The sequence below is a fragment of the Conger conger genome, chromosome 8 (assembly GCF_963514075.1).
Source record: "Conger conger chromosome 8, fConCon1.1, whole genome shotgun sequence".
Taxonomy (NCBI): Eukaryota; Metazoa; Chordata; class Actinopteri; order Anguilliformes; family Congridae; genus Conger; species Conger conger.
The window spans coordinates 54,465,464-54,488,023 of NC_083767.1; the positions used below are offsets into that span (position 1 = coordinate 54,465,464).

The 22,560-nt window shown below is 48.1% G+C and overlaps 2 protein-coding genes across 2 annotated transcripts in view; both read right to left on the reverse strand.

Moving 5' to 3' along the window:
• The window catches only part of adipor2 (adiponectin receptor 2), a 46,023-nt gene extending 38,568 nt beyond the window's left edge, over positions 1-7,455 (reverse strand). Inside the window, exon 1 of the mRNA XM_061252493.1 lies at positions 7,327-7,455. The gene's annotated coding sequence lies outside the window, so the exon portion shown is untranslated. The remainder of the gene's footprint in view (positions 1-7,326) is intronic.
• Positions 7,456-13,444: 5,989 nt separating this feature from the next.
• Positions 13,445-22,560, reverse strand: part of wnt5b (wingless-type MMTV integration site family, member 5b) — a 75,762-nt gene continuing 66,646 nt past the window's right edge. Inside the window, exons 4-5 of the mRNA XM_061251136.1 lie at positions 20,803-21,095; positions 13,445-13,903 (exon numbers count right to left, since the gene is read on the reverse strand). Of these exons, the coding sequence (XP_061107120.1) occupies positions 13,445-13,903; positions 20,803-21,095 (752 nt within the window). The remainder of the gene's footprint in view (positions 13,904-20,802; positions 21,096-22,560) is intronic.

The window sequence follows — 22,560 nt, forward strand, 5'->3', positions numbered from 1 at the left end:
CACACACTGCTCCTGTTCCTCTGCCTGTACTGTATCACTACCCCCGAGAACAGGCACACACGCACACACTGCCCCTGTTCCTCTGCCTGTACTGTACATACCACTACCCCTGAGAACAGGCACACACACATACGCTTACGCATACACACACACACACACACACACACACACACACACACACACACACGCATGCAGCTCCTGTTCCACTCACACACTCACACACTCACACACTCACACACTCACACACTCACACACTCGCACACGCGCAGCTCCTGTTCCTCGCACTCACACACACACAGCTCCTGTTCCTCGCACTCACACACTCACACACACACACGCACACAGCTCCTGTTCCTCACACACGCACGCACACTTTTCTCAATAACAGCTGGATCCATACAAGCAGAGAGCCTGGGGTCGATTCCCATTGTTGCACGTCCTCCTCTAATTCTGACTCCCGCAGGGAAATCTATTCCAGGGCCTTTCATGCGGGAGTTTTCTCAGAGACGAGTGAAAGGGTGCAGGAAATGTCACCAGCCATCGATTTCCCTCCGTCGTGCCCGAGGGGGCGGGAGAGGGGGACGCGAGCCGATATCCGGGAGTGTTTACACGGGCCCGGGGGCCCCCGGGGGCCCGGCTGCCACGTCGAGCGCGCGGCGTTTATCAGAGACAGGGCCAGGAGCGCGGCGGTGCCTGAGAGAGGCAGCCGCTCGCTGCGTTAGAGCGGAGCGGAGCGGAGCTGGAGGGCTCTCAACCGGCTCTGAGAGAGAGGGTGCCGCGGCACTGCCTACCCACAACACCCTTCTGCCCCCTGGCCACCGGGGGCAGCGCGACCCTCTCGCGGCGTGTGAACGTCCCGACCTCCGCATTTACACGCCCGGGAAACCCAGATCCGGAATCTTCTCTCCTCACGCTGGGAATCCGAACACCTCAAGAACACTACAAAGGTCTCTTACGTGGAGGGGGTCCCTCCCACTGATGTGCCCCAAAACCGGGAGTCTAGCCACAATCGTGCCAGCCCAGCCAACACAAAATGTCCTCGCAATACTAGTGGAATCAGAGCTGTGTTATAGCATTGCTCAACACGGCGGGGACATTGTGAGAATGATTTGTGGCACCTAGGAGCACAGCCTGCAGCAGAGACCCACCCGGGGTGACGTGCAAATAGCCAGGGCGAAAGAAAGTTCTGGAGAGCAGGGTATCGCCACCTTACTTCAAAGTAATGGAAGTTGTCAAGCAACGGGACGGTTCTGCAAATAGCACCGGTTACGCATTGGCATGGAGCAAGGGAGTCTGGGTAGCCGTAAATAAACTATCCTGACATCTCACTATTGTAACCAATCAACGGTTACATCTTATTTTAGTCATGCACATCAACTCTACGGCTTTGGCAACATTGTTCCATTACTTTCATGCCAGTAAAGCTCTTTGACGCAAATTGAACACTGCAAATAGGGAAAGAAAAAATTAAAGAAGAAAATAAAAGTTTTTTTTGACAAGACAAAAACTGAACCATCGAGAAGACACTTGAAGGGTTGAGTTTCTGAGATTGAGCCGAACGTGTCAGAAGGCAGTGTGACGGGAGAATCAGAGAAACAGCAGCGATCGGTCCCCGAGCAGGCTGTGCTAATGGCACCCATTCAGCGGAGAGAAAAGCCCCGCTCAAGCCTCCGCTGCTCAGCGGGCCCTGCACTGGGACAGGTAAATCACTGTTCAGATGCGCGCAATAAACAAGCCCGTCAGCTCTAAAACCAACAAATCAAGCTCATCTTCTCCAGCTGAGCAATACAGGCCAGTCAATAGCCGGTGACTCCCATTCAGCTTCAAGAGATACCGCTGACACACACAGACACACACAAGGTGCGGGAAGGCAAACAGGCACGCATGCTCGCTCGCTCGTGCGCGCACGCACACACACACACACACACACACACCACATACACACACACACACATATACACACATATATACACACATATACACACACATATACACACACATATACACACACATATACACACACATATACACACACACACACACACACACACATACACACACACATACACACACATACACACACATACACACACATACACACACATATACACACATATACACACACATATACACACACATATACACACACATATACACACATATACACACACACACACACACACACACACACACACACACACACACACACACACACACATACACATACACCACAAATCACACATACACCACAAATCACACATACACCACAAATCACACATACACCACAAATCACACATACAGACTGCAGGAAAAATATGGACCAAGTGTCTGTGACATCGCCCATTTCCTTTCACAGGCTGTGAAAAGGGTTTTTGACACTGTGGAATCTTGGCTGCTTGACTCTCTCACACACACTCCTCTCCCCGAAAGTGCACTTTTACCACACACTCCAACTCCCGCTGCAGGAACAACAGCGGTCTGTCCACCAGGTGTCAATAACACAAGGACTCGCAGCACTGAACTGCCCGTCAGCGTTTGTTCATTACAGAACACTGCTGACCCACTTTTGGGACGCGATCGGTCAAAACCGGAGCCAGCTATCTAATCGGCCCCTGGCTGGCACTCGACCAGGCGAGGATGTGCAAGGGTGACACTGAGAGATAAGGAGAGACAGAGAACTGCTGAGGGAGATCTGGACCGACCTGTGCTGCAATGCTGGTCACAGGGCAAAGGGCCTGGTGCGCAGCCAAAGGACTCAGTGGAGCAACAAGCAACCCTGTCAAAAGGTTCCCGCTGACTTTGAGTGGGGCGTAGGCTAGTGGCTAGTGTATATGTCTGGGATCCGGAAGGTTGGTGGTTCAAGCCCCGGTGTAGCCACATTAAGATCCGCGCAGCCCTTGAGCAAGGCCCTTAACTCAATATTGCTCCAGGGGGGAATCTCCCCTGCTCAGTCCAATCAACAGTAAGTTGCTTTGGATAAAAGTGTCAGCTAAATAACAAATTATTAGTGTGTACAGCACTGAGCTGTGTGTGCTCCAGATTTCTTTATTGCAGCCCAGTCCCTGTGAAACTGTCCGGGGAAGGAGTCCTGTACTATATTTCCACTGCCGACCTCACATAAAAGCTGGACCTCCCACAAACCTTGCAGGTGCAAAACACAAGCAAGCAGCACAATCCCCAATGGCCTTCCAGAGGAAGTGACATTCATTTAAAAAAAAAAGTGGCCAGGAAAGATTAGAACCAGGCCGGAGTGTCTGGCCTTGGATTGACATATCCTGTAACAAACACCTCACACACCTGAAACAGGTGTCACTGCATCAGTCAGTGCCAAGGGCGCAGATTCCATGCTCATTCATTTACTTCATTTATTCACTTGAGCATATGACTGAGGAACATGAAGAAGTAAACCACCGTAACACAGAGAACTCACAGGAAGATCCAAAACCATCAAGTGGAAAACACATTCAGCTCCTCAGCGTTCCACTGTACAGCCAATAACACTGCATGAGCTCAATTCTTGATAGTCTTTTGAATGTCCTCTTATGCAAGCGCACAGCACGCATCAAAATGTCTCCATTGGCAACACAAATATTAGCCTACAGCATACAAAAACAAAACAAACCAAAAAAATAATAGTTGTGTGTAGGTTGACACAAAGGCCATTATCGGCAGGGCATGCTGGTCATGTGACCGGCACGCTGGTCATGTGACCGGTCCTCAGATGTGAGTGGCTGGATGCTGCCTCACTGACACTGGGGTCTTTGTACCCCCGTCACATGACCCGGTGGGGCTCCAGCGCGCTGCGCCGGGTCAGCCGGGCACGGACGGCAGGGAGGTCATGTGGGGCGCTGTCATTACCTCACATTAGATTACGCCATTTAGCAGACGCTCTCATCCAGAGCGACTCACACGGTGTTAGCATTTTTTACATAGCATCCATTTATAAACACGGGCCCACAGTATACTGTGGCAATGCATGTCGTGTACCTCGCTCAAGGGCACAAAGGCAGTGTCCTACCTGGGAATCCAGGCCATGGCATACGAGGCCAGTTCCTTAACCATTACCACACTGCTGCCCACTACGCCGCTCTGTCCTCCTTCCAGAACCTTCCGCTCCACGAGCGGGGAGCAGTTTCCCTCCGCCCTAACCCAAACGCAACAGCACCCTAATCCCAACCCGCCAACCCAGTCGCGTGACAAGTTGAAGGAGGACCGAGTTTTCCACTTTAAAATAAACAGAGCACCCGAGCACATCCCAAACATTTAGCATAACCAGTAAATCAGCTAAACTAGAAAATACAAATTAAAGGAAAATGCAAACTACCCCCATGGCTTTTGCCAGCGCACCCTTTGGCACAATATGAGAGGCTGCGGAACTGTCCTGAGGGCCGTCCCATTTGGAGAGCGTTTTTTGTTAACGCTCAACAGGTGAGATCCACCCACCATTGAGAGACCAACGGAAGCCAGTCGTCATTATCCTGCTAATGAAGGCAAGAGCAACCGCCACAGAGAAGGGACACACCCCAGAGTGGCCCTCTACCTGAGAGCAAGGCACCGGTGAGACTAGTCCACCTGCCTCAACGGTGCATGATGCAAAGTTTCAGCTGTCTATCAAACCACAGCAGCTACATAACCCCATACACTGCCTGTCTGACCCACTTTAGGCTGGTGTGCAAACTAATGCATGCATACACGTGCACACACACACACGCACGCACGCAGGCACGCACGCACGCACATACGCATTAAAAAAAGGAACCTCCCAGCTAGATTGTGCTTTAATATTGATCTCCTTATTCATCCAAAGCACCCGATTCAACAATTGCGATCATCTGCTCAGGCCTCAGGGGGAATAACCGAAACTATTAGCACTGAAGTGATTCACTGGAGTGACTGATGTGGGGAAACGTGGGGGGAAATAAAAATAAATAAATTGCTCCAATTAACATTTATTGTCCGGATACAGAGATTTCTGCAGCGGAGGAGGAAGTGCAGATGAAGACCCTGCAGGCCATATGCTCATGAAATGCACATCGCTGCCCCCACTATGACATCATGCTATAAATATTACATCACATTAACTTTTGTCAGTATTCATCCCTGCCTGCTCTTTTTGTCTTCTCTGCAATAGACATCTGGAGCACTTCCTTTATTAGTAAAAACCCGCAAAGACAGGTTAGAACCGGGTCCAACAAAATAAAAAGTGGACATTGACTGGACAAAGACAAAGCCCCTACTGGATGCTTCCATTTTTAGCCGCAAGGGTTCTGGTTAAGACGATGACCTATAGGCACCGTCACTTTAAGTTTCAGGGCTATTTTTATGCAGTACTTCAGCACTGCATGCAAAGCAGAAGGCAATAAGAACATGCTAACGCAGATGTTCGGGAAAATCATCAGACACAGCTCTGCCTGTGAACAATTTGTGGTGGCCACACGGCTACAGTTTTCTAATATTTGAAAACTTTACGTTTTCTGTTAATGACAGACCTCTTTTCCTTGAGCATTTTTTTCCGAAGAATCCTGGAAGTCATCCTCAAAGTTTGCATTCAACAAGGCAATTTGAATTTCAGCAAATGCCCAACCCCGTCCCAGAACTGTAACCGCAGAGTAGGAACTCAGTTAAGGATCACTTTATCAATAGGCCAAAGAGAAGCTTCCGTATTCGTTTGAAAAGGTCCCTTGTTTGACGTAAAATGTGAGTAAGTATAAGTGAGGCTCTACAGATTGATAGATACGTGTAATGAGAATGATACGTAATTGGCCTAGTCTAAGGGCTTCTTCATAGAAAAAGAAGCAATACTTTACTTCTCTCATACTGTATTCGTTCTAGTCAGAAAACCTGGCAAGCAAAGCACTTCAGAGACCTTTGTCCAGTTTCGACATCTAAATTAAAGAGGGGCACATTTTGGTACTGTCTTTCCGATAATCAAATTATTTGCATGCACACGTCACTAGTGGCATTCAAATTCAGGTTGCTGGGCGAGAGTGCGGAAGGCGCCTGTGTCTTATGTCATGTAGCCAAACGATAATGACAGGGGGGCCACTAACGTTAACCAGCTATTAAGCCAGTTATTTACGTTAAGTTCACTTCGCCAATATGATCTAAGTGCAAGCCTAAAGAGGCAGCAAGTCACTTTTTAACTGAGTAAGCTTAACTATTAACTGTTAACCAGGGTTAACCATGACAATAATATCAACAATAACATCCAGTCAACCCAGCACTGCAACACCTCAAATAAATGCAACTGTAACGCGATCCATATGGCAAGCTATACATTGATATTTTCCATGTTGGTAGTAAACTGAAATTATCTGACATTCCAATTGCGCGTTTAAATATAGATTAATATTATCGCTATGTTAAATGCTGCGAACAAGCGCCTGTGTAGTCAGCAAGCCAACAACATCTCATCCAGACAAAGAAATGACACGCAATGCCAACATAGCTTGCTAGAAGCAGACTGATCATCACGCCAAGGCAATTTCTAGCTAGCTACTATTAGCCAGCTAACGCTCTGTGTAGTTAAAATTAGCTGAATAGTGTAAGCCACTGTTAACATTACACTTTCGAAGAGAATGGCTTGAAAACAAAAAAACGTAAACGCTGTAGATAGGTCTAGCTAATTAGCTGAAGTAGCTAGCTAACATTCGCCAAGTACATGGCTGATGTTTTGAAGACTGTTCGTAGTGTTAGATACCAACTAACTACATAGGTAATGCTATGAGACAGCTTGGTAACGTGTTAGCAAGACAGAAAAATGACTCATTGTTCACTGGCTAGCAAACGTTAACTTGCTGCTAGCTGTGCTACTTTATCACAAGCTAATATAACTCATAGTGAAGCTTGCTATGTAACCAGACAACGGCTGTTGATTACCTAGGATGTGTTGTTTTGTCTGTCTATTTAACGTGCATAGGAACTTAGCTACCTAAATTTTTTAATTTATGAAACAATGGTTTATTGCCAGGGTTAGTTAAGTTAGCCGTTCTTTCTGACAGACAACTGTGCATATAACTAAATAGTGAGTTAAGACGCGTAACGTTAGCTACATAATGATGACGGCAGTGTTGATGTCCACTAGCCTATTCAACTGATATCCAGCTAACAGCAGCTAACGTTAAGTAATGTTAGCCTGCAATGCTGGTTCGGCTGGTCATGTAGCTTGTGCTAGCTACGCTAGAAATTATTTGTAGCAACTAGCTAGCAAGCAATTTAGAAACAGGGTAACAATGTATGACAAGCATATGACCAATTCTAGTTTACTAAAATATGAAAACTATAATAGATAAATATATATTTTAAAAGTACTTCAACTTAAATTACCTTAACGTGTGGCAGGAAAATATTGTCCTTTAAATGTGACGTAGAGCCAAAGAGCTGTTAGCGCTGAGGCGAGATCTTCGAGTCTCGGGGCTGTATCATCGCGCTCCTGCAAACTGACTTGACTTGACATGACTCCTTGATGCCGTAGCGCCGCGTGTGACGCCCCTCGCGTGAGCGCAGCACAACCAATCACCGTGCTTCAGTTGGGACAGGTGGCTCGCGGTTGAAGGTCGCCAAGAGAAAGGCCGGCCTGCGGCGGTAGTTGACTTTCTGGTATTTGTAGTTCTTTGTGTTTGCCTGGTAGTATACATTTAATATTGTTTTTTAAATCTTTTTCTAACCAATTAAACTATTGAAAACAGAGTTGGAGTATAAACTAGACAAATGGTGATCAGGGGAGACATTTTTGTCATAGTTTACCTATGTACTTTGCACTTGTTCTTGTGTTTAATTTGCACTTTGTTGTACGTCGCTCTGGATAAGAGCGTCTGCTAAATGCCATGTAATGTAATGTAATGTAATATGTAAGGAGTTTTCTATGGTACATGAGATAAATCTAAGTTTCATGGAAATATCATGATTATCAACATTTATGAGAATAATTATTATCAAGACCAACAACAATAATAATAATAATAATAATAATAATAATAATAATAATAATAATTGAAGCATGATACATATTACATCACATTACAGGCATTTAGCAGACGCTCTTATCCAGAGCGATGTGCAATGATGTGCCAATCGAACACAGGGACGAGTGCAATGAGGACTCTAGAGGAAAGTACGGTTCCAAGTCCTAGCATGACCACATAGATACAGTTTGAATCCTGGAAGAATACATCAACATAGTAACACAGGACTCCGTTGGCAAGGTTACACACACCCAGACAATTAGGCATCAGCCAAGCCAGAGGCACCCTGCCAATGTGCACGCCCATCATTGAGAAAGGAGGGTAACCAGCAGTTGCCAGTATTGTCACGCGAGGGGTGAAAGGTTTGTGATTTCATCAGATGGTTCAAGCTATTGGAACCCCCAACACACACACACACACACACACACCCCACGCCACCACCTCCAAATTTAGTTTGTTGCTGAAATACAAACCTGGAGACCCGAGCGTTTGGAGCCAGTTAGCACAGTGTGTACACATGTGTACTTTCTGCCAAACTGTTCACAAATTGAATGTCTACCCTGACAATGACCTGGACAAAGTCTAGGATTTCAGTGGTTGTAATCAATAAGGCACTTTGACGATAGAAAACACCCAATTTTTTTTCCTCTCTGAAATCATTACATTGGCTGCGCCTGACAAGTCAGCAAGCATGTGGAAAAACCGCACAGACACACGCACTCACACCTGTTCAGGGGACTTGAGACAGCCAACAGGTGGAGACCTGCAAGTAGATTCCATGTAAGCCCAATGAGGTCTGGGTGGTTGCCAGAACCCTTGTCATGGGGCCAAATCACCAGCTTTCCATTTACTCCCAAACTGAGGATTTCAATCCACATTACCTCTCTTTCCAGCGGGAAATGGTTTGTAATTGTCACTGTAAACAATTAATTTGCAGCATGTATTAAACCTGCTATTTTGGCATGTCCTCCCTTACAATGTATGCCTAAGAGAAGTGACGTATGAGATAAATACCACACATTTCCATTTGTGGTAGTTTTTCAGAAGTTATTCAGGTCTTTGGATGACTTGTTGATGACATGGTGAGGTATCCGGTTGTTGAAGTCACCATATTATCTCAGACATGCTTGTGTCTGCCATAACTGGAAGCTGGGCAGTATCTACATACAACATTATTGTCATATACCATTGTGCATTTGGGGGGAAAAATACTTTAAGGCGAATTAGACCACCTGTCGTACAGTGTAAGACAAATGCTCTATTTGAGTGTGTGTGTGTGTGTGTATGTGTGAATCATACCCCAAAAGCTTTTCTGTGGAGCAGAAAGGCACATCTTCCTTTAGGTGAGTGAGTCAACGGGCGAAAGCAGGAACACTAGGCTCCATCAATTCTATTTTCGGAAGGTTAAATTACAGAAAATAATTGTTTAAAAGGGCACTGCAGTGTGATCTGGGAACAAACAAGATGTCCCAAACTGAGATTGGGGTGACAATGACCAGTACCAGCAGTGGGAAGAAAGCCTCATTGTTGGGAAAAGAACAGACTGATCCAGAGGCCCAAAAACACAGACAAGAGGAGGGCTGTGAAATCCACAGGGGGCAACATAGATCATTGCAATTATGCAAGGACAGAAACTTTTAGTCCATTTCACAGAACTATTGACAACAAATTAGTTTCACTTGTTCCAGGGGGGAGAACACTTTGGCTCAAAACACAGCTGTGGCACCAGCACTCCGGCATTATTATATTCGCTGAGGTTGTGATAGCAATCTGAGATATCACAGAGCTCAAAGTCAAGCTAGAAACCAGTACAGAGACAAGGGCAAGCAATCAGCATGTGAATACTTTATTTATTTTTTTCATTTGTTTAAAATGTTTTCTGTTTTTTCCCATTTTAGTAGCCAATTGTACCCCCATCTATTCCGTGTGTTAGCTAGGGATACACCGCCTACACCACGTCCCTCAGCGGCCCAGATGGATCAGGTGATCCTGAGAACGACATGCCTTCTCCAAGCTTCATCGAGGCGCGACGATCCCTGCGGTGATCTCACTAACCCCCCCTTGCTGACTCCTCCCCCCACCCACGAGCCAATCATTACCAAACTCAGCTTCGGCAGGTCCTCGTTGTGCAACTGCAGTGAACTGATGGCTGCATCAAGGTCCATTACTTTAGCCGTGCGCCACCGCGGCTCCTCCAGCATGTAAATACTTTATACATGAATGTAAAGCAGGTAGCTGTGAGCCTGTATAATACCGTGAATGATAACGCCCCAGAAACAGGTTTTCAAGGAGCCGTACCAGCAGAGAGCAACTGAAACCAATTACTGAACTGAAACCAGTCTTACCAAACTCAGTCAGCAGTCATCCTTTTCACACTCATTATACTAAAATACGGATATACTGTAGATAAAGTATCATACTTTTAGTAGATGGGTATATTCATGACACAAGACTCCAAAGTGACATATGCACTGTATTGATTCATATTACAATTGAGCGTTTTAGCTTAAGTTTGACTTGGTTCAAGAAAAAGAGGATAGAATCAGGGAGTGTTCAGACCTGTTTGGATCATGAAACATGTGACACACACCTTATATAACAGCTGCTGCTTAAATCCTTCTACAGTGTAATGGACGTTTCACATAATGCACTCCCGCAGTTGTGTAAATATTGCTGTAACACCAAATACCACTGCAATACTGTAATATGAGGGTATTCATGGGACAGTATGATATGAGAGAGATGCAGTAACTGCCCACGGCAGCCGTTAGGCTGGGCCTGGACTGTGAACAGGATTATCCAAGAGCATGTTGTCCTTTACACATCGCTTAACCCTCCTATTATGTTAAGATTTTATGAACGCTTTTATGTTTGGAGTCTAATTGAGCCCAACAGTTTAAATAAACACACAATTATTGTAATGGTAATATTTTGACACTTTGGTTGTAGCCTTCATATTGTTTCCAAAATGACTAGCCTTTTATCCATAAATATGAAAATCTGCGAGAAACATCTCATTTTAGATCCTGTTACAGACTAAAGTGAAAGTTTGGCACCTGTATGGGGAAGTGCCACCAGAATCATCCGCAAAGAAATCTGAGATAAAAATAAAAATGGTAGTATATTTTCTTACATTTTATACAGTTACAGAGGCTCAAAAGAACCCCACACAACACATTTGTATGCAAAGTTGGTACAGGACTTAGCATCGCAGTATGTTTATTGCATGTTTACAATTTAATCCCACCAAATTAGAAAATTAGAAAAATCATACAGTATATAAAGCCAGGTTAACTGATTTTTAAGAGATGGCAAACATGAAATGGGGTCCAAACATTGACCCCAAACATAATAGGAGGGTTAATTACAATGAAAATACAATACCCTCCTAGGAAAGATGCTTTGCACGGTCAGTATCATTTCACCATTGGCTTTGTTCATTTTACACACTCCTCCAAGGGAAATGCACCGGGACCCAGGCTGTGGAGCTGAAATGTGCTTATTGACTGATGGTCGTGACATAAATACAATGCAGAAGTGTGGTTAATCTGCAAAGTGGAACAGCTGCAGTGACAGGCAAACATAACAGACTCAATGCAGTTTTAACATATCAAATTAAGTAATTCAATTGTAGTTTAAAGACCTTCAGTCATACTACATAAAAAAATATACCCATGAATACTTAATTAGGTTATGGAAATGCTATTTCAATGCCCATATAATAGTTGCAAACCTTTCAATGTTAGACTGATAGCTCAGCTTCTTTTCACACTTGAGAGACAAGAAGAAGTCTGGCGGAATAATTTGAAAGACGGGTACATTTTTCAAAGGAATACAATAATTATTGTTTTAATGTTTACTGGATTGAAGAGGAAAAAGAAGTACATGAACACGCTGAGGATATAATCACGAGACAGTAGTTGTTTGAGATAATATAAAAAATGTGGCAGGTGGCCTCTTGTGTGTTTAAAATGGGATTTCCTAATATGACTGTTATTTACAGGCTTCATCGACAACACTCATTAAAGGACAGGCTCGGCTGGGATTGGTCCGTTTACAGGAGGATTAAGCAGGAACCACGGAACCACTTTGTGGTAAACAAAAATAAAAACACTGTGGATACTGATACGCGAAACAATATATAAAACATATAACAGGAAAAGCAAGTAATACAATGTTCCTTTTGCCAGTTTTCTCCCACTATAAATGTGCACCAATTTCCCTTTCACACTTTCCATACACACTAACACATTTCTCACACTATTTGCACCTTCTTATCAAGTCTGTTCAAATTATTTTTATCTCAGACTGAATAGCACAAGAAACCGTACTGTCGTACTTGCAAGCTTGTACAATTTCCGGGATTTTTCAGCAGAAGAAATCCATGACAGCGCAAGTGTTTGACAAAAAAACCATGATCTAATTCTGAGAATTTTTTCACCAGCCCAAACCCTGAAGCGGTTTTTGTCATGTGACTTGCCACAAACCCAATTACTCTGTCAGTGCTCACTGAAAGACTAGCAAACATGAAACGCACTGCGAGGCCTTGAGGTGAGAGGTGAGTATTCGGTGCGGGGTTGTTGTACGTTTCTGAGGTGTCCTCTTCCCTATCTTTAGGCAGTGTCTCCAGACAAGTCCAGGACTTCAGGACCACCCCCAGTTTTAACGATGTCCATGGGCATCTTGTCAATCATCCTAACGTCTCCACTTCCTCCAGTAGGATAAGCCCCCTGGGGCACTGAGTCCATACAACCTGACGGCGCACCACCCCTGCTCGCCGTCTGCATAGACGTGCGGGAAGGCGGGGGGCACCGGTAGGGGGCTCTGGTTCTGTGTCGGCACTGTAGAGTGGGAGGTTTGATGTGGTGGCACACAGGCACACAGGCACGTTCTGTGGCCAACCGTGAGAGTGAGTGCGCAAGATGAGCGTTGTCACATCCAAGCATCTCAGAGCTTTAGGAGGGGCAGGGCCAGGGGTGGGGTGTCAGTACTCTGGTCCGGGGAGGGACGGGGGGGGGTTAAAGAAGTTTCTGAGAGGGTGTCCCCATTACCGCCCCCGCCCGTTTCCCTGTGGGGATCCTTCACGAGGAGACTCCTCCGCAGGAACACCACGCCGGAGAGGACGCAGCCGGCCCCCCTGGCACTTCGGAGGGAGCGTCATGCCGACCAGGATGCAACGAACACGGGAACGAAAACGGCACCTTCTCACCCTCGCGCAGCGTCATTCAGAAGTTCCCCTTCCCTTTATTTTTTCTTTTTCTTGTGCACTCGAATCAAGATAAAAAAAGTCTCTTTAAATTATTATCTTCTGTTTTCTCACTAAATTATATACTTTATTCTTATTATTTATTATCATTTAAGTTCGTGTTCTCCACGCCGTTCCCCGTCTATCGTCTCGCCCGCCCCCCTCCCCTCCCCTCCCCTCCCCACCCCCACACCCGTCCGTGTGTCCTGCCCGCGCCCCCCCCCCCCGCGCGCCCCTACTTGCAGACGAACTGGTCGACCAGCGAGGTGCAGCGCTTGCACTTGACGTAGCAGCACCAGTGGAACTTGCAGTGGCAGCGCTCGTGCTTGTAGGTCTTGAACTGGTCGTAGCCGCGGCCGCAGCACATGAGCTCGCAGCCGTCCATGCCCTCCGACGTCTTGTTGCAGAGGCGGCCCTGGGTCCCCAGGGAGCCCGTGGTCTCGTTGCGCAGGCAGTAGTCCGGGCTGGTGTCCACGTAGACCAGGTCCTCGGGCGTGGGCGTGTTGAAGCGGTTGTTGACCTGCTCCAGCTTGCCCTTGCGGCCGATGCGCATGGCCGCCGCGCTGTCGTACTTCTCCTTCAGGAAGTCGCCCACCCGCCGGAAGTCGGCCAGCTGCAGCCAGCAGGTCTTCAGGCTGCACGAGCCCGACACGCCGTGGCACTTGCAGGCCACGTTGGCCAGGTTGTACACGGCCTGTCAGAGAGAGAGGGAGGGAGGGAGAGAGCAGAGAAACATTGAGATTCCACTCCAGGAAAATTGGGGTTTTTTTTTTTGGAGGAAATTGTTAATTAATATCATCGCGCTCTCGACTGATGGCTCTGAACTAGCTCAATGGCAATCACCGAAACGTCTTCAAAGCGCTCGCTAAGTTACAGCGAATCACTTCAGAGTGTGTTTAATCAGAGGGCTACTGGAAAAGGCCACAAGAGCATTTAAAGGCATTAGGTAGAGAGAGCGTAAGAGAGAGAGAGAGAGAGAGAGAGAGAGAGAGAGAGAGAGAGAGAGAGAAAGTGACAGAGAGAGAATGAGAGAGAGGGAGAGGGAGAGAGAGGGGGAGAGAGGGAGAAAGGGGAATATTGCATAGGTGTGACTCAGTGGCTCCTTGAAGGATCATTGATGCAAAGCTGACCCCTTCTGGCCAATTCAATGAACTGCAGCCCAGAGCTGTGCCTTTCAGCAGTCAAGTCGCTTCCTCTCTCAGAGGTTAGTCACCGTCCTCAAACAGCTTTGAGTTCCTGGTCTCTTTACATACCACTGAATGAGACCAGCAGATTGACCACTTAAGAGACAAAGGGGTGAATGGCCAAACGCCCCCCACAATACACACAATGCCGCAATCAAGGTGAGACTCCAGACAGACCACCTGCTGCTTTATTCACTCATACCCCCAGCTGTTCCAACACAGAAAAACTACTCTAGATAAACTTTACTGCTACATTTACTGAAAATATATATATATATATACCCAACAGAATTTCTTCAGCACTGACATTCAACATTTTGTTCAGCAAGTAGCTTGTTCAGCCTTTACACCTACAGAGAGGGGACCCTGAGACCTGCCATCGGTGGGTCCAGACTGGAGTCTGGTGAGGTGTCCAGACTTTCAGAAGAACAAACAGCTCAGCCCAGACCAAAGACCCCAGACCCTGGGCCCCATGTAGGGAGAGTCCCAGCCTACACACAATGTTCTCACAATGTTACCGGAATGTTTTGTCAGCGTTGTGACATTGCCACGACATGGCAGCAACATCGTGAGGATGTTTCCCACCGAGGGTGAAGAATCACAGGCACTGCGGTGGTTATATGAGTGTAGCTAAGCACGGCCGAGGCTGCACCAGGACCTGCACCAGGACCCCACCCCACACACACACACACACACACACACACACACACCCTCACCGCTGCACACCAAACTGAGCCTGGCCAGCCTGGAGAAGCAGGGCGATGTTGATGTTGTACCAGACCATGGTCTTCGACTCGACCTGCTACACTAAAGATCCAGCTACGCTGCATGACTGGATAATGCGTCGTGGAATGCGCGATGGAACGTTGGCTCCAGAGTTTCTCAGGCGAATGACATGTAAAGATGCATACCGACCATGTTCCAACCGCCTTCTACTGAACACCACTTACGTAATTGTGGCCTCCAAGTCGAGTGGAGTTATTGGCGTCAAGTTATTTTTCTGTTACACCAAATGGACCTCAGAAGAACTTAGACCGAAAGTTTGCTGAGCTGAATAAAGAAAGGTGTCTGTAGCAGACTCCTGATAAGGAAAGTGAAGCGGTGCTGCTGCAGCCTGGTCTGGTGGCTCGTGGTATAAACAGCAGTGAGGCCATGGCATAGCAGTGGCCCGTAAAGGCACATTCAGGCCCTACAAAGCCAGGCCTGAAAAGACAGCGCTCAAGCATGACAGAGGACAAACGCACCAGCGCGTGTTTACCGAGGCCGGGGCCCACAACACTGCATCCCAACCCTATCTGAGGAGGAAACCAACACACCAAAACACACACAGACACACACACTAATCCCAGCTCCTTATCACTGCTTTCTGTTTTCTTCTCTGGGTGGGTCAAACAACCAATAACCCCCCCCCCCCCCCCCACACACACACACACAGTCACACACACAGATACGCACACAGATACGCACACACACTTCTCCCCAATTCGAAAATGTCAACCCCGGTTCTGAGTAGAGCCCTAGTTTTAACTCCTGCTTTTCGCTTGTTGTTTTCGTTGATTGGGGGGGGTGGGGGGCTCCCCACACCTACCCCCCGGCCCCCCGCCCCCAACTGCAGACAGATATGCGCCCCCTGTCTCTGCTCAGCGTTTTAAAGGTCCCCCTGTCCTTTGTGTCTGTGTCCGGAGGGCGTTTTCGGCCCGTGCGCTTGGCATGGTCACATCAAAGGGGCCGCTCTGCCTTGGCGAGGGGCCCCCGGTGGCCTGGCCTCACACCTCACAGGACCCCATTTAACAAGCCCGCCGGCCGGGGGCTTAAGAGCCGCCGCAGGGCTTTCAAGTGTAAGACGCCTCTCCCTTCCCCCACCGCCTCCGCCCCCCCCACCCCGGAGGCCCCCGAGGGCCTGGCCACAGCTGCCCGATCCCAACGCTCCTCCGTTTACCTGCACACACACACACAGAGCTCCCACACCTTCAGCCCCACCTGCACACCTGCACACCTGCACACCTGGCTGGGGTGATGACTGACACCAGCACACGTCCTCTGTCCCTGCTATTTTACCTTCTCTCTCTTTCTCTTCTTTCCCTCTCTCTCGGGGCAATCCACCAGGGGGCGATGCCACCCACTATCTCCTCGTGGCATCTACTGATAATCTAAGACATTTCCTGTAGTAAATGCCTTCTACCCCCCATTCTAACCCTTCTGCCCCCCCCCCCCCCCCACACACACACACACACACTCGCACAGACACACACACACACACACACACACACACACACACACATACTCGCGCGCACACACACACAGGGCGTCCACTCAGCACCTCATCCACCAGATTTTGACCTCCTGACCCGCTGTAACTCTGGAGAGTCCTGGCGCTGATCTTTGGCACTGCGGTAAATAAATACCAGGGAAAGCATTCGGTCTCACCCCAGCCTATCAGCGTGCCTGAAAACAAACCCCTCTTCAATCTTTTACATTTTCCGCTCCATAAAACAAAACAAAATGATAAAATGCGAGCCCTAACAAACCACTAAACCACGAGACGATGCTCCGCAGCCCTAAAGCAAGGCCTTCCCTCCCTGTGAAGGAACGCCCAAACGCGGGGCAGGAAAATGGAAGCCGGCCCTTTTTAAACAGGCAGTCCCGCTGGATGTTAGGCTCTACCTGCTGGGTGCAGTGACACCGGAGCTCACGGGCAGGCCATCCATCTCTCACACAGACAAACCCCTGAGCACCGGAACAATAGCAGCTCCCGCGGCGGCCGAACAGAGAGGAGGCTGGGTAAACAAGAGACCGAGAGTGGAGGAATCGCCAAATATTTATACAAAAAAAAAACTAAGTTAACATGGAGAAGGCCACATTTCCATATAAAAGCCCCTTCATAGAGGCCCAACGTGATACATTTGTACATTGTAAGCGCTGGGCAGTATGCAGGACTGCTGGGCCATGCCCATGGCTTTACTGGTAAATAAACACACAGTCCTGTACGGTCACAGATCAGCGACTATTTCAGCACACCAGAGAAGCAGTGTCCAGGTGGCTTGTATTTTCGGTTTCAGAAGATATAAGAGAGGAAATTTAGGGTGAAATATGTTTGACATTTCTTCCCATTGGTAGTATACTTGCATTTGGGGAGGGTTGTGTGAGGTGTGTAGTGTGTGTGTCTGAGGGATGAGGCGTGTGGTATCTGTATTATTGCGTGTGTGTCTGAGGGATGAGGCGTGTGGTATCTGTATTATTGCGTGTGTGTCTGAGGGATGAGGCGTGTGGTATTTGTATTATTGCGTGTGTGTGTCTGTGTATGTATGCGTGTGTCTATGCACAAGCGTGTGTGAGAGGGAGATAGAGAGAGAGAGGGGAAGCTCCCTGCAGTTTTTGTATGTCTCTGTGTGTATGTATATATGTGTGTGTGTGTGTGTGTGTGTATGTGAGAGAGAGAGAGAGAGAGAGAGAGAGAGAGAAAGAGAGAGAGAGGGGCAGTTTGTTGTATGTGTCTGTGTGTATGTATATGTGTGTGTGTGTGTGTGTATGTGAGAGAGAGAGAGAGAGAGAGAGAGGGGCAGTTTGTTGTATGTGTGTGTGTGTGTGTGTGTGTGTGTGTGTATGTGAGAGATAGAGAGAGAGAGAGAGAGAGGGGCAGTTTGTTCTGTGTGTGTGTGTGTGTGTGTGTGTATGTGAGAGAGAGAGAGAGAGAGAGAGAGAGAGAGGCAGTTTGTTCAATGTGTGTGTGAGACAGTGAGCTGCAGCCGTCTGCGCTGAGCCGCTCGGAGCAGACGGCGGTGGGAGGGGGAGCCATTGTGACCCACAGAACCGGAACCGTGTAGCGTCCCTCCCCGCCGCCCCCGGCTCACGCCTCTAAGCCGCGCCGCATCAGGAGGCACGTTCGGCCCTCCGACACGCTCACGACACTTCCACAAAGGGCCCGCCGTCTTGAGCCCCGCCAAGCACGACAAATCCCCGCCGAACAAGCCCCTCGGAGCGGCCCGCTGCCTGCCGGGGCCGGCTAACCAGAGAAACCACCCCCCCCCGGCACACCCCTCCTCACAAACGCCCGCTTCCGCCAGGAATGAGCAAAAAACAAAAACACCGGGGGGGAAAAAAGACAAGAAGAAATCCGGCTGTCGAGCGCTGATCTCCGGCCGTGATCCGCCGAGCCCGAAATAGGAAAGAGGGGTTTGAGGTCCCCCCGCTGGAGATAGGTATCCCGTGCTGGTTGTGCCTCATTGGCCTCTGTAAGCCGAAACTCTGAGCTGATGCTCAAGATGTAATCTCCTCCGTCCCGGCCCCACCCCCCGGCCCCCCGGCCCCTCGGCCCCACCGGGACCGTCCAGGCAGCACCTTCCACTCCAGGCCTTGACCTCCTAACCTCTCGGGACCTCTGGGCAGGAAAGGAACCCTGGGAGCTTCTTTAATGACAGGCGAACACTCTCCTCCGTAAACGCCTTAAACAAACGCATTTGCCGGAAACCGCATTCTCAAGCTAACGGTGCTGAAGACGGCCCAAGTGGAAGCTAATGGGACGCCTGGGAAGCAGTGAGAGCTACTTTGGCTGATGGTGTTTCCTCAGGGTGGCTCTGTCGCTTATTTTGGGGGAAGAACGCGGACATTCCTGCATCCTGCGCTCTCACCCTGGGCTGACTGACATGTTCCAGCGCTTTTTCCGAGGAGCAATAAGTCTCCCGTCACAGGGGCGACCCATCTGGATGTGTCAAGAGGCCAAGCCTCACCCCCCAAGCCTGTGTGTGGGGGGATGGGTGGGGATGCGTTCTGAGGTCCAGCGCAGGGGGGAAAAGACCTCACTAACTACCGACCGGACTCGGCCCCGCTATTCTGCCCGCCTCAGACAAACAGCTGCTGGGGACCTGACAGAAGGGAGGGAGCCCTGCGCACGGACAATAGCGGAGATGGCGAGCTGGTGAGCCCAACGGGGGTCTGCAAGCATTACTTCAAAAGGGTTCTTATATCCAAGGTCTCTTGGATTTTCTATCCCAGTGACCCCATTTAAGAAAAGGACCTTAAACTCCCAACGAGTAATTCCAACGAAGGAGAGATTACTCCTTTGCGTCCAAGCCCCCCTCCCCTCCCCAATGAAAGCTCCTTTTAACACAGAGCTGCAAGTCCAGGGCTTTGCCTGCTTCCCAAAAGGAATGTGCTTTGACCCTGCGACCTCCGGGACTCCAAGGGCGCTCGCCACAATGCACAGCCATTTGGTCACTTCCAATCAATTATCAATCCCCCACCCCGGCAATTAAGGGCCCCCCTCCGCACGCAAACATTCTGCCGTGTGTCTGTTTATTGATTTTATTGTGGTGGGTTTAGACGGACACCCGGCTACAAGCCTTTAGTCGCGGTCCCCCTTGTTAGCTCGCTAACTTGTTTACTTAAGTGAGGCATTGGTTCCTATTCTGACTTCATTCAGTTGTTGAGCTCAGAAAAAAACCTGACAATTAAGAAGCTCAATAAAGTAAATTCATATCTTAGAAGTCGCCAAGATAGTTCCCTCTGCTGACCAAATATGGTTGGATTTCTGGGCTGTATTCCTCTTATAATGAAATAAAATCTACAAACCCAGCCACTACCAACCCCATCCCCACCCCCCACCTCCATCTCTCTCTCTCTCCCTCTCTGTCTGCCTCCCTCTCCCATTGTCTGCTAAACCTATTCACAGAGAAAGGCAGAATTAATTTCGAGTTCTGTCTTTCCTTGGCTTAGCCGTACAGCAGTCTGCATCCAGCTCCGAGGTCCAGCTAAAGGTTCAGAGAGCCACAGCCTGTCCCTTACAATCAGATGCTGTACCACCTCAATGCCCCAAACAGTCACCACAGCACCCAGGCTTTTACAGCAGGACTGTCAGTGTCATGGGCCAGAGGTAATACTCAGCACCCTTTGCCAGAAAAACTAGACCAACATGCCAGCCCCAAGTCTCATGTACATCCAAGCGAGCTCCTCCAGTTAAAATGGAGAATATGTTTCCCATAAGTCCCCAACACTGATGACAAAAGCAAGAGTGGCCACCCTCATCCTGGAGAAATGCAGGAACCGCTGACCCTGTGGACCAATACAGCTCCCATTGTATTGAAGTGTGCCACACAGTTCAGGGCAAATCCCGGTACCGTTACAGCAGCAACCAGTGAGAGAAGGTTTCAGTCAGCAGGGTACCGCACAATAGCGACACCTCTGGTCAGTTGGGTGCCCGCAAGACTGCAATCATCCAGCGCAGTAACTACCCAGCCGAGCCGGATTTCAGAATGCAAAAGAGGCGCGTTCCGGAGAGACAGCGCACACACCCCTAGTTTATAGCGTGTGGATTCAGAAACAATGGGAACAGGCTTGAAAGGGGCGATTAGCATGAGAAAAGACTTGCCGGGGCGAACGGAGAGGGAAGTGGCGGAGGTGTGCGAGGACTCACCTGCCGGCCGGCCTCGTTGTTCTGCAGGTTCATGAGGGTGCGGGCGTGCTCCTCGGAGCCCTTCGGGTAGTTCTTCTCCCGCTCGCGCGCGTCCACGAACTCCCGCGCGAAGCGGTAGCCGTAGTTGACGTTGTCGCCGCAGCCGCCCCACAGCCAATCGCGCGGGAGGTCGCGGGGTCGCGCGGCCCGGCTGCACCCGCAGGTGGAGAGGTCGCCCTCGCGGCACGCCCGGCTCACCGCGTTCACCACCCCCGCCGCGCTGATGGCGTAGGTGAAGGCCGTCTCTCTGCTCCCTGAGAGAGAGAGAGAGAGAGAGAGAGAGAGAGAGACACAGGGAAGAAACGGGCCTGAATGTGCTGGTCACGCTTTCACGGATTCCACCGAGCACCACCTCCTCAAAACCACAAGGTATTCATTTTATGAGCGAGAAGCGGCCATGGAATTTGTTTTTCAAAGTAAAAAAAAAACCCGCAAAATATCAAGATACAGTGTATAAATATAGCTCGTATCCTTTAAAAGTGCAGACGAAAACAAGCAAAACCAGAAGGTTACTGGTTTGATTCTCTGCCACTGCTGCCGATGGCCCTGAGCAAGGTATTTACTCTGAATCGCTTCAGCAAATGGGCAGTTGGATAAATGGATAAAAGTGCGAGATGCACACGTCACCCTGGATAATGCGGTCTGCAAATACATGTTTTAGGGGACTGCTGAGATGGTCTCTGCCTTTCATCCCAGTCTAATGCATTCCAGCAAAGAGCAAAGGTTTAAGCTTTGGGCTTGCAGTGGTTTAACAATTGTGCTTGAGTATGCAGAAAATGCCACCTATCAATCCTCATGAGTCTTCCTGTGCGGCCAGGGGTCCTGTTCCCCACCATGGCACCTTCACAACTCTTTATGTGTAGCCCTCTATATTTTCTGCCTGACTAAATTAAATTAAATTAAATGAAAATTAAACACACAAGGAAGGCAGACTGGCAGACTGACTGTTCACTATTTTTATCCACCAAAAAAAAAAACGATTTACAGAACAGAGCTTTAAGATTTTGAAGCCTTTGAAAATACCAAATAATAAAAAATAGGTGGTGGATTAATGCATGGTTGAAAATATATTAATTTCAGTCAAGAAGTAAAAAAAGCTAAATAATCAAATAACACAAGTACTTAATTATGTATAAAGAAACTGTTCAATATTACTGAGGAGATGTTACATTCAACGCATTACAATGGAATACAATATACAATAGAAAAGCATTGCATGCAATTCCATACAATGAAATAAGATTACCTTATTGTAGCGATAACAAAATGTAAAAAATGTATAAGATTTCCATAACTCTACGAAAACAAAAATATTCAAGCCCATGTAAAGAAGAATATAAGCATTTCGAGCAATGTCATTGTAATGTTGAACCTCTCTTGGTCCAATTGTTATTGTTGCTAATGAAGTAAAAGACAAATGAATAAAATAAAATAAAAGGTAGCGTGTACTTTGACGAAAGCTACCTATCAGCGTATTTGATTATTTCAACTGTAAATATGTCTAATCTTAAATGTGAGAAAATAGCATGCGGTACAGTGAATGTGTCCATGGCTACAGTATTCTCACCCGCAACTCACATAGGAAGACATATGGAGGAGCATGAGTGTGGAAGTCAGGAATTCTTAAGAGAGCTGGCTGTCAAAACATAAAGATAAGTGTGGACCAATGTACGGCTTCTCATACACCGCCCATCTGCTTTACATATGCTACCTGGAATA